The sequence below is a fragment of the Peromyscus maniculatus genome, chromosome 20, assembly GCF_049852395.1.
Source record: "Peromyscus maniculatus bairdii isolate BWxNUB_F1_BW_parent chromosome 20, HU_Pman_BW_mat_3.1, whole genome shotgun sequence".
In the NCBI taxonomy this organism is placed as follows: Eukaryota; Metazoa; Chordata; class Mammalia; order Rodentia; family Cricetidae; genus Peromyscus; species Peromyscus maniculatus.
In genome coordinates, this window is record NC_134871.1 from 50259365 (window position 1) to 50271478 (window position 12114).

Sequence of the window (12114 nt, forward strand, 5' to 3'; positions counted from 1 at the left end):
CCCCTCATCTTCCTGTCCCATGACTTTGAAATCGTGAAGTGGCACTGTGGATAAAATAAAATTTGTAAGGTGGAGGTAATTGAGTTTTGGTTTCCATGTTATAATTTAAGTGCTTGAGGCCTGTTTTAAAAATGCTTTGTGCTTTTGCATTTAAAGACAAAGAAATCCTATGGGTAACTCTCCATGAAAATGTAGAAAAGACACCAAAGGAAGATAATACTGGCTTTCCAGTAGTGATCAGTGAGTCATAATTTTACCTGATTCACCCCAAGGTCCAGAGCCCTTCTTCCAGTAAAATGAAAGCCAGCCCCAGTTTTTCCGCTGCCATAACTAAATGCTTTCCTCACATCCTGTGCCGGGCTGTGCCTCCCAACTCACTTTCCCTGGAGAGAGAGATTGGGGGGGGGCAGGTAGAGATAAGTAACAAGCACCCACATGCTCAATTCACCCTGAAACCCCTGCTGCCCTGTGAAATACTTCCTAGCCGATCTCCTCCTGGGCTTCAGAGCCCCATACCATCTCTCGAGACCTTCCGGTAGCCTTCATCCCTTGACCTGAAGCTGTGGGTTTCTGTTAGAAACATTGGTTGAGGCCATTCTTCCTGGGTTTCTCTTCCCTAAGGACTTGACTTTCCTTTCTCTAGTCACTAAAGAAATTGCACTATATTGCTCAGCATCTTCAGATTCTCATGTTGTCTGGTCTGCTTTAGCAGTCTTTTGACCTTTTGCAAATTAGCTGTGGATCCAGATTGAGTGAAAGATCCTAATTGAATCCTCCCACTCAAGTGGTAACTAAGATGTACTTAATTGGGAGTTGAATGTTTCAACTCTGATGACAGTGATTCTGACCTTCAATACTAAGGATGGTTTTTTTAATGTGTTAAAATACACATAATGTAAAAATTGTCACCTTAACCATTTTTAAATATGCAGCTCAGTGGGATTAAGTATTTTCACACAGAGTTGTTTTCTTCTACACTAGAAAACTCCCTGTCTGCTTCCTTCATGGGGATTTTTAAAAAATACCTTAACTAAATATAAGTATCCCATTACTTTAAAAATATATATCTTGAGCCAGATGAGGCGGTGCACATCTGTAATCAGAGCCCTTTAAGACAGATTCTGGAGGATCAAGAGTTTAGGGTTATCCTAGGTTAAATAGTGAGTTTGAGGACATCCTATCTCAAATAACAACAATAATAACAGTTACGATATATCATACAGAGCACATGAAGTTTTTACCTATAGAATGCACAGCTACACAAAGCCCAAACCCCATCCCAGCAACCCCATGCCCCAAATCCTGCCTTCACAGGAGTGGGAATAGAGCAGATGGAGAAACCAGAGCATCCTAAGAGTCACAGACCTACCCTCCTTCCATTGTCCCTGGAGCTCAAGGATATATCTTTGTCCAGGCCTCTTTCCCACTGAGAACCAGTGACCCTTATGTTGTGAACCAGATGAAGGCTCCTTGGATGCATTCCACATTGTTCCCACACAGAGAGTCGTGTCCAGCTGAAACAGGCTCCTTTCCAAACAACACTCACCAGTAGCAGTTCTTTCCCTGACAGAATCCTGCTGGGGTCACAGGAGAGCATCTTACTAGAGGTGGCTGAGGTAGCATGCAGAAGTTAACGTTTTTAAACAACTTGATAACTGACTTCTTTCCATGTAAAAAGTAAATCTTTTCCAGTTCACTGTGATGAGTAGGAGTAAAAGCTGAACTAAAAAGTAAAATGGCTGGACTTAGGGCTTATTGGCCATTAAAGTAACAGGTAAAATATCAAAATGACAAGCTATTAGGTTCAGAAAGGTTAACCCTTGGCTTGGAAGGCTGTGATAAGGTCTGTGACTGAGGTTCTGTGTTTCATTTCTGTAGTGCTCACTAAAAGGAGGAAACAATGATTCATGGATGAATCCTCTTGCCAAACAGTTTTCAAATATGGGATTGCTGGTAAGTTTTATTTTTCTCATGTGTAAACTATCCCAAATTTCAGACTTAGTACAAATTTAAGGACTACTGCCATGTACAGTACAAAATTACAGATTTAAATATGGGTGAAGCAATGTTCTTGGCCCTTAGAGGTAAGCATTATTATTTTCTATTTTATTAAGGGATATGCACCAACATTAAAAGTGAATTGTCTTTGTGTCCTTTTCCTTGGAAAGGTGGGGACAAAAGAGACACTTAAATGACATTTGTACCAGTGTATGCATCATTGTTTTTAAAAAGAAAGCAACCAGAAAAACTATGATAGGATTCATTATCTAGAGAATAATTCATGCAGAATCTCTAATTTCCTTATCTCTTGGGAACACTGTGGGGACATCCTGTCCTGGTTGCCAAAAGACAAATGATTTAGCTTGGCTGCACAGTTGATGATTTGACGACTTGACAAGTCACAAGAAGAAGTTGTCATTGTTTGGCTACCACTTGTGGGATCGGTCCTGCATACTTAAGGATGACTATTTCTCCAGGCAGCTAGCTGTTGAACTGGCCCTCTGTCCATAGCTCTACTGAGGTTGATTACATGTGATTCGAATGATGGATGGCCATCAAATTGTGACAGCAAAAATGTTACAGTCTTCACTTCAGTTTAAAGTTCACTGCAGAGGGTCTCTTGGGGTGCTTGTGGTAAGATGTGGCTTTCACATGCAAAATGGCACCTCTTCTGTGATTAAAAATGTGTGCAATTGTTTCTCACTTGTGTTTGCTTTGTTTTGTTCAGAGTCAAACAGAAGATAACCCAAGCAGCAAAATGGATTTGTCTGTAGGTGTGTATCAGTCCACAAATAGGATTTGGGGTGTATCCATGGACATGACAGGCCCTTGGGATCTCCTGCCCTGCTTGAGTTGAGGCAGTCAAATGGATAGACATTTACTGAACATTTTGCTCTATATAAGATTTCATGCCAGACACAGTGTAGAGGTTGAAATTTCAAGTAACTGGAGAGCCAGGAAAGAATGTAAAGGAATGTTGCGTTCTGGGTGAACTGATAACTGTGGAAAAGGCCTCAGCAGGCCTTGCTCTACCTGAGGCAGTTGTTGCATGAAAAACACAAGATTTCTTTTTCCTTCTGTCTTTGTTTTGTTTTTGTTTTTGTTTTTGTTTTTTTTCTTCTTTTTTCTGAGATAGGGTTTCTCTGTGTATCCATAGCTGTCTGTCCTGGATCTCACTCTGTAGACCAGGCTGGCCTGGAACTCACAGAGATCCTCCTGCCTTTGCCTCCTGAGTGCTGGCATTAAAGGTGTATGGGCTACCACCACCTGGCTCAGATTTTTTTTTTTTTTTTTTTTTTTTTGAGTACTGAAAGCTAAATTCAGATTATTTTAATGTGTCTGTGGTACTGCTAGACTAGACCTCTAAGTTGACTGTACCCCGGGATGGTTCATCATTGATATACTGCTCCACTGTGACTAAAGCAGATAGGGACAGCCTTCATCTCTGGGGATTTTCTCAGTAATGCTCTTGCTCACCCCAGGGAACACAAAAAGAATCAAACTGAGTGTAAGAGAAAACAGTCCTGGATATCAACGGTAACAGTGTTTGAGCTGTAACCCATTGATGTTATCAATCAAAGATTTGTTGGGCTCAGAAAGAGAGGAGGAAACAGTCATTGCACATGCAGACCTGGCTGAGCCGGCGCTCTGTTAAATTCCTAAGCTTTGAATTTTAGGGCAGCAGGTGTGCCTCTGTGATCTTTCTATTCCCAAAACTACTTTAAAACTCCAACCATGTATCTAGCAGGTGCTAATAAGCAAAACAGGCAACTTCTCTCACTGAGAACATGTGACTTCATGAGTAGGATGTATTCATCCAACACATCAATTGTGATCCAAATACTGTTTAGTCAGTTTTGCCTCAAGGCTCTCCTTCAGTCTTCATGGTAGACAAGCTGTACCAGGTATATATTTTAATTTCTAAAAGCGGACCCATATGTACACCAGGGACAGAACAAGCCCTGAACCAGTGAGGACTCGGCTGGTCTCATTCCAAAGAGTAGAGAGGATTTGTTGCCAGGACCCCAGAGAGTACGTGGGCCAGGTCTCATGTGGCTCTTGAGGGCAATATTAAATCTTGAAGTTTTTATTTATGTTCTTTCAGATAAGAAATTTGATGTGGACAAGCGAACAATGAATCTCGGGGATTTTAATGATATCATGAGGAAGGATCGACCTGGCTTCCGTCCACCTAATTCCAAAGACTTGGGAACCGCAGACAGTGGGCCTTACTTTGAGAAGGTGAGTTGCTTTGTTTAAGTGGATGAGAATCACTGTGTTCTTATTTGTCTTCTGATAGCTAATTCTAGAGAAAGCATAAACTTACAGAACTCAACAGGTAGAACATGAATATCATCTGCATTAATGTGGAGACATGAAAATAGCTGGTGTCAACAGATGATTGGGCAGGAGAGCCGTCTATCCTTACTGTTTGTGATGAAGCTCTGAGTGTTGAGATATTCATGAAGGTTTGGAGGAGGTCATGGGCACTTAGAGATAGGCTTACTCTGCACTCTTCTTGTTCCTGCTGCTGTGCCAGCTACAGGCAAAATCTGGGCTTTGTGCAAACACATGTGTCTCCTGCAAGCTTGGAGTTGGGTCTGGAAAGGCTCTCCATCTTTCCTACTTCCCTAGTGGCTTATATTTAGGTAAATGGTATATTCTTCAAATTCTCACTCCTGATTGAAGCAAATAACTTTTACTGACTTGTTCTGATTTTTAGCATTTCTAATGAAATTATTCCTTGATTCAGAATATCGTTTTATAGTGCTCCTGGTCCCCATAAGACATTTAAAACCAAAACATGGAGATCTGGGCCCATAGCATTGTTGACTGTCTAGGTGACACCATTTTCACAGGAGGATTGCCTAGCTTCTGCTTCAGGAGCCATACCACCAGAATAATCAGTATTAGACTTGTAAAAACAGTGTCTGGCAACCCTTGTCCTGGTACAGTGGACCAACTGGGTTACTAACTTAAGAGGAAGTCTCTGCAGAGGAAGATGACAGATGATGTCTGTTGTGCAAATTTCATCCTGGGTTATTGCTAATCCACTCTTACTTTGTTTATTCCTAGTGTGTCTCTCTTTCCCTTCTTGCATTCTGTTGCTTCACTAACCAACACTCATTGTGATTGGCTAACTCCTACTACCTTTCAGCTGACTTTGCCTTTCTCCAATCAAGATGGGTGCCTTGGGGATGAGGCTCCCTGCTCTCCCTTCTCCCCTTCTCCCAGCTACAAGCTGTCTCCCTCTGGTTCCACACTACCCAACGTCAGCCTTGGAGCAATCGGCACAGGGCTCAACCCCCAAAACTTCGCTGCTAGACAAGTAAGGAGGCCTCTCAGATTTGTAATTGCTTGGCTGTGGCCTCACCGTGGCCCTGGTCTTCAGTTTATTGCATCATTTGTCTGTCTTGGGAAACTTGTTGATTACTGAATGCACAGAATGATACTAAATGTAGGTTTTACATCTTTCAGCCCATAGAACCCATCTCTCTTCATGTTTCTCAACATGGATTTTACTTTAAATCTTTTTTTTTTTTTTTAATCTTTTCATTTTTGGTTAGGAAACTATGAATAAGATTCTCTAGGTACCTGATATAATCTAGTGATACATTTGTCACCTTTTAATATTAGATTATATATGTGGCTGGAGAGGTGGCACAGCAGTTAAGAGCACTTGCTGTTCTTGTAGAGGACCTGGGTTTTGTTCCCAGCACCCATATGGCAGCTCACAGACTCCTATAACTCCTGTCCCAGGGGACCAGACACCCTCTTCTAGCTTCTGCTGTCACCAGGCGTACACAGGATGCACAGATGACATACATGCAGGCAAAATACTCACCGACCTGAAATAAAAACAAATATCTTAAAAGCCATTAGAATATAGACTAAGTAGGATTCCTGGGGTCTCGTTACTATATCTGCTAACCAAAAATTAGTAGCAAAACTAGTAAGATGAAATATGTGAGGGTTGCAGGATCTTAAAACTAGCTTTTTGGAACTGGGGATTTGGCTGTCTATTGTCTTTAGAATTTAAACCACAGTACTTGTGTAGAGAAGGAGAACCTTAGTAGTGAAGCGTTCAAGAGTGGCTATTGCTCAAGCATTGGCAGTTGCCAAAATTAGTTCTCCAAGCAAGGGCCATACAGTAGCATCAGAACAGGCGGGGCCCATCAGGTGATGATGCGCGCTCACTCTCCTAGGCCTGAGGGGATTCAGCAAGGCTGCCAGGGTCTGTTGCAGGTTTATGGAGAAAACCAGGAATCTGGGGCTCCCCGTGCTGTTACAGCAACAATCCCTAAGAGTAGTGTCTCTCTAGCTATAGTTCTGTGACTCCACACTTGCCACTGTGCCTTTCACCTCAGGATGAGCACAAGGACATGAATTACACAATGTGTGGTTCAATCCGTTCTTTCATGTCATGACTTGACATGAACACTAAAGGCTAAGGTAAAGCAGGACCTCATACCATAGTCAAGTTGTGCACAGGCTGTCATGTGCAGATTTAAAGTAGACTGTGCTGTGTCCATATACTCAGATTAGTTATCTCTGGATTGGGGGGAATCATACACTGTTTTTCTGTTTTCTTCCTCTAATTTCAGTGTTTTATCTGTCTGCCTGTTTGTTTTATAGTTTCCTAAAGGGGATGGCTATATATTGCTTACATGAACAGAGAAAAACAGTATTTTGAGGATGATTCTTTTACATTGAGATAATAGAAAATATAAAATACAGTGTGGTTCCAGTCTCGCATAAATACCTAATTCTGTTAGTAGGTAAAGTCAAGTTTAATAGAACAGCCACCAGCTTGGCATTGGACTTTTAAAAAAAAGATAATTCCTCATCTTGAGTGGATTACCTCAAAGTCCATCAGTATCAGGTTGGTGCCTATGTCCTACCCAAATGTAGTTCTAACTGTTTCAAACTGCTGTCATACGGAATTTATTAAATTTACTTCAGCCAGTCATGGTAGCACATTTTTAATCCCAATACTTGGGAGGCCAAGGCAGGAGGACTAGGAGGCAGGAGTTTGAAGCCAGCTTGGGCTACAGTGTAAGATTCTGTCTCTAATAATAATAAATAATAATATTTGCCTAAATCACAGAACATTTAACTCAGTTTGCTTGATTTATTTTAAATTTATATACCTTTCTGAATTAAACCCTGGGTTGAGGCAAATAACCTCAATAATTAGGAGGACATACACATAGGTCATCTTAGAACTTCCACATATACCAGAAAAGCTTGAACAATAGTCAGATAGACCACCATTGCATGTATACAGCCTTTGAATAACTGTCTTCTTAATTCCTAGATATAATGTTTTTGAAGGCCACACATTTGTTTGTCCTTAGCAAATCCCTGAAAATCAGCAAATCTGAGCCCAAAAAAATGAGTTAAAGTGCCATATTAAGATAGCAGGAGGGCTGGAGAGATGGTATAGAGGTTAAGAGGTCATGAGTACAATTCCCAGCAACCACATGGTGGCTCACAACCATCTATATTGACCTGCAATATATTGGCTCACAACCTCTTCTGGCCTGCAAGCAAACATGCAGTCAGAACACTGTGTACATAATAAATAAAATAAATTGAAAGATTTCTAAAAGATTGCTAAAAAGATAGCAGGAAAGCATGTTTATAGACTACTGTTGGCTTGCTTGTACCCACTTCAAAAACATCAGAATGTTATGTGTGGCTTCAGACACCCTTCGATTTTGGCAGGAAGCTGAGAATCTTCTAAAAGGAAAGACTGAGGGGCTGGAGAGATGGCTCAGAGCTTAAGAGCACTGGCTGTTCTTCCGGAGGTCCTGAGTTCAATTCCCAGCAACCACACGGTGGCTCACAACCATCTGTAGTGAGATCTGGTGCCCTCTTCTGGCCTGAAGGGATACATGCAGGCAGAATACTGTATACATAATAAACAAATAAATTTTTTTTAAAAAAAGGAAAGACTGAAATTTAAAATGACTCTAGCATGGTGACTCTCCCCTTTAATCCCAGCACTTGGGAGGCAGAGGCAGGTGGACCTATGACTTTGAGGCCAGTCTGGTCTGCAGAATGAGTTCCAGGACAGCCAGGGCTACATGAAGAAACCCTGTTTCAAAAAGCCAAAACAAAACAAAACAAAAATAAAATTACTCTAAGCTGGGTGCAGTGATGTGAGTTAAACAGCCCTTGGGCAAATAAAATTTGTGGTAGATCTTTGACCTTTTATGATATATACAGATTTCAAATGCCATTTCTACTTTATGTTTGTAATCATTTTTAGTTTTAGTGCTTTTTAAGTTCATTTTTTTTTTGCCTGTAGCAGTCTCTTAATCTAATTTTTGAATCATTAAAGCCATCACAGTATCTTTAGTGTTCTGGAACTCAATGATACTATTTAAATTCTTAAAGATTGTCTTAACCCTGTGTTAAAATGAAAGTAGTGGCCTCAGTTTACAAATGCGTTATTAGCTGTCTTTTCTAAGATGTTCAGTGGGGTGTTTTCAAATGAACGATTGGTGGGCCATGGACATTTGCTTGATATGTGCATCCTGTTGACCAAGGCTTTATGAAGTTCTGAGAATACCAAAAGGAAGGATTAAACTGGTACAGAAAAAAACAATAGAAAATGACAGTGAACATCATTGGAGAGTTCCAGTGTTTTCTTAGCACAGAAGGAAGTTCAGTTACTTTGTTCATGTAATGAGGAAGGAGGCTTTGGAGAAGATACCCTGAGTGGGCCCTTTAACTCAGGCCTCGAACAGGCCAGGAGTATATTGTGTAGAGAATCTCAGGAATCCAGGTGTGATGGATAGTGCATGCTTCAGTCGTAGCACTTTGGAAACAAAAGCAGTCCAAGGCCAGCCTGAGCTACTTAGTGAAACACTGTTGGGGTCAGGGGACATTCCTCAGACAGAGGAAACAGTGGCAAGTCATCAAATGCAGTTTTCTTTCCTAAGCACTTTCCTTAGCTAGAAACAAATAACATCAGGGCCCCAGGAGCCCAGCCTCCCCCTGTTCTGGTTGGAAGATTAGAGATGAGCTCAGTGAAGTGGTTCATTGGGAATCATGGAATTGCGCTTTTTTTTTTTTTTTTTAACTAGGCTGATATTTATGTTTTTGAATGAGAAGTTACAGGTGAGTAATGTTTATTCCCATGACCTAGAATGATATTTAATATATCTTTTTCTTCTTAATCTTGATGTAAGATTGATGAGCATTTAGCATGTAGCAAAGAAAGCCAACAGATTCAGGACATGGAAGTGTATTCAGAGCTAGAGTGGGTCCCTGTGATGGCTGTGATTGGTTAAGCCGACTGATTGAAGGAAGTGATTCCAGAGTACTACTTTACAACGGATAGTTTGGTTATAGTGTATATTTTTATCCAGGTGCCTTTTAAGATGCATCTCAGATTTTAAAGTTTGAGAATTAAATTTGATAAACCCAGATTTTTGTGGTGGCACATACCTGTAATCCCAACACTTAGGATGCTCACTTCAACTTTGAGCCTAGGCTGACTACAGAGTGAGACCATGTCTCAAAAAGGCAGTCTTGAAGTTTTGCACAGCCTGTTCCTTTCAGCCACAAAGAATGTAGTGCTACTTCTAAATGTGACTAAATTTAACCCTTTCAGTTTGTAGAATTTATCTGATCACCTGTGGCCAATGATATGCCCATGACTCAGTTTGAGCAACTGTCCCCCAACATCCCAACATGAAGAGCCCCTAAGTTCTAAAATGAATGCTGTCATTCCATGGACTAGGGATCTTGATTCTTCTTAGGAATAGAAACTAGAACTAGAACTGCTGCTTGACTGTTTTCTTGAATTGACAAAAAGTCCTGATGGCTATTGTTCCCCTGCAGGGCGGCAGTCACGGTTTGTTTGGAAACAGCACAGCACAATCGAGAGGCCTGCACACTCCAGTGCAGCCACTGAGTCCTTCTCCTGGTCTCCGGGCGCAAGTGCCTCCCCAGTTTATCTCCCCCCAGGTAAGAGGGTCTGTGTTCCTACCTTTGGGAGTTGGAGAGCATTCAGGTTGGCGCCCCTTGTTCCTGCCTAGTTGATGCCCATGAAAGGAGGAATGGTTACAGCTGGACATTGGCAAAGCCAGACGCCAAGTCAAGACTGTTAGAACAGAATGTCAGCCCCCTTTTTAAATTGCATCACACATTCGAAGTAGATACTTTGTAACTACTAATCGCCTAATACTGTATTGGTTTGGTTTGGTTTTTGTCTTTTTGTTCCTAATTGAAAACCGTTTATAAATTCTAAGGTGACAGTGTTCAGAAACAGATTGCCCTCTGGGGTTTGCCTGAAGATAAACAGAATTATGAGGTTTTTCATTTTTCTATAGAACTCTAAGGAGCTGTGTGCTAAAAGTACTGACTTCCTACTCAGAGAGCCCTAGAGCTGGTGAAGAGGCCAGTCTGATGGGACTGTGCAGAGTCAGCAGTTAGTATGATAAATGTCGCAGGTGGTCAGCAAAGTTTGGGGACCAGGGTGATGCTTCTCCTGATTAAATGTTACTAGCATCACTAGCAGTGACATTTAAACTGAACCTTGAAGAATAAATTCAAAATTCTAGGAATAGCCACATTAACGAAACCTTCTAAGGCACAGAAGCCTTGTGCCAGTGCAGTCATAGCTGGCAGTTGGTGTGTTGAGGAAAAGGAGTTGGTTTGAATGATTAGTGTGAACAGGGTGATAGAGGTGCGTGCATTCCTCAGTGGGATGAGAAGAAATTAGACAAGGAATTAGGGGCAGACTGTGGCAAACTATGCATTGCTCAGGAGTTTGGATCTTGCCCTGTAGGCCAGTCTTTGTCAACTTGTTTATAACCATGTTCTGGGCTGCTACTTAAAGGTCTCCCTCATTCACTCTATTAAGACAGAATTCTTGGGATTTGGGGCCTGCTCAAACCTAGGTAGTTTTCATGTTTTGTTTTTCTTTTAATATGTATGCACTATATGTAAGTTAATATAATAACAAAATACACAGGTTTTTGCATGTGTGCGCATGCAGTGTCCATGGAGTCCAGAAGAGGGCATTAGATCCTCTGGATCTTGAGTTACAGACAGCACCAACTTTGTGCTGGGAACCAAACCCCAGGTGTATGAGTCCATGTCTGCCTGTCCTGTCTTCCTCCTCCACTTGGCTGGGTAGTTTTTGTGTGGTGGCCATTGTAGACACTGGAACATTAAGGCTCTCCAGTGATGACAGGGAAGTGTGTGGTCTGGGAGATGATGGCAGTAAGACGACAGACAGGCTGTGTTTACATGGTGGAGTTACCGGAGCTGCGGGCAGCAGAGCTGGCACAAGGGCCCAAGCAAAGTGACAGTGGGGGCCAGACCCACCCATCTTTGTGTGGCCCGTCCCTTCCTCCTCCTGAAACAGAGCTCACTTGCTCTCAAGCACCTTAACCATGATTCTCTGTACCCTCCCACTTCCCAACACTGCATCATCATACTGTCCTGGTGCTCGGTTCTCAAGCTTCTCCTAGCACACAACCACCGTTAGGTGACTTCATCTATCCCAGTGACCAGCCTTAATACTGAGTTCCAAAATTGTGCCTGCTGTCAACTTTTTTTTTCAGCTCCACAAACTGCTAGATATGCCCAAAGAAGTATTTAAAAAAAAAAATCCCCTCTTCCAGCTAGATGTGCTCCTATCCTGAAGTTGCTTACGTCAAAGATCCACAAGCTAAACTATGATCCTTTCCCACATCATAGTCCACATTTTGTTCAGTAAATTCTCTCTTTAAAACTTGACCCAAGCTGTACGGTGATAGTGCACACACTTGGGTGGCAGAGGCAAGTGGATCTCTGAGTTTTGAGGACAGCCTGGTCTACAGAGAAAGTTTCAGGACAAGCAAGGGCTACACAGAGAAGCCCAGTTTCAAATAAAACAAACAAACCAAAAACTTTGATCTAGAGATGGCTTCTTGCATAGCATTGAGGATCAAGGTTCAGATGCTAGCACCACATAAGGATTCGGGTGTCCTACAACTCTAGCTACAAGAATCCCAGTGCCCTCTTTGACCTTCATGAAAACACAGAGGCACACATCTGCATGTGCACATGCACAAGCACACACACAAAACGTTTACAAAGAAACAACCACCT

General features: G+C 41.8%; 1 protein-coding gene across 28 annotated transcripts in view; it reads left to right on the top strand.

The window, feature by feature from the left end:
* Positions 1 to 12114, top strand: part of Tnrc6b (trinucleotide repeat containing adaptor 6B) — a 233638-nt gene that overhangs the window by 192767 nt on the left and 28757 nt on the right. For 15 of the 28 annotated variants that reach the window (XM_042265397.2, XM_076556372.1, XM_042265401.2 and 12 more), the window contains 4 exons: positions 1879 to 1953; positions 2729 to 2774; positions 4106 to 4242; positions 9856 to 9981. In XM_042265397.2, coding sequence (XP_042121331.2) covers positions 1879 to 1953; positions 2729 to 2774; positions 4106 to 4242; positions 9856 to 9981 — 384 coding nt within the window. Of the gene's footprint in view, positions 1 to 1878; positions 1954 to 2728; positions 2775 to 4105; positions 4243 to 5158; positions 5330 to 9855; positions 9982 to 12114 lie in introns of all 28 variants that reach the window. The other 13 variants (XM_042265394.2, XM_042265400.2, XM_042265395.2 and 10 more) reach the window with 1 other exon arrangement.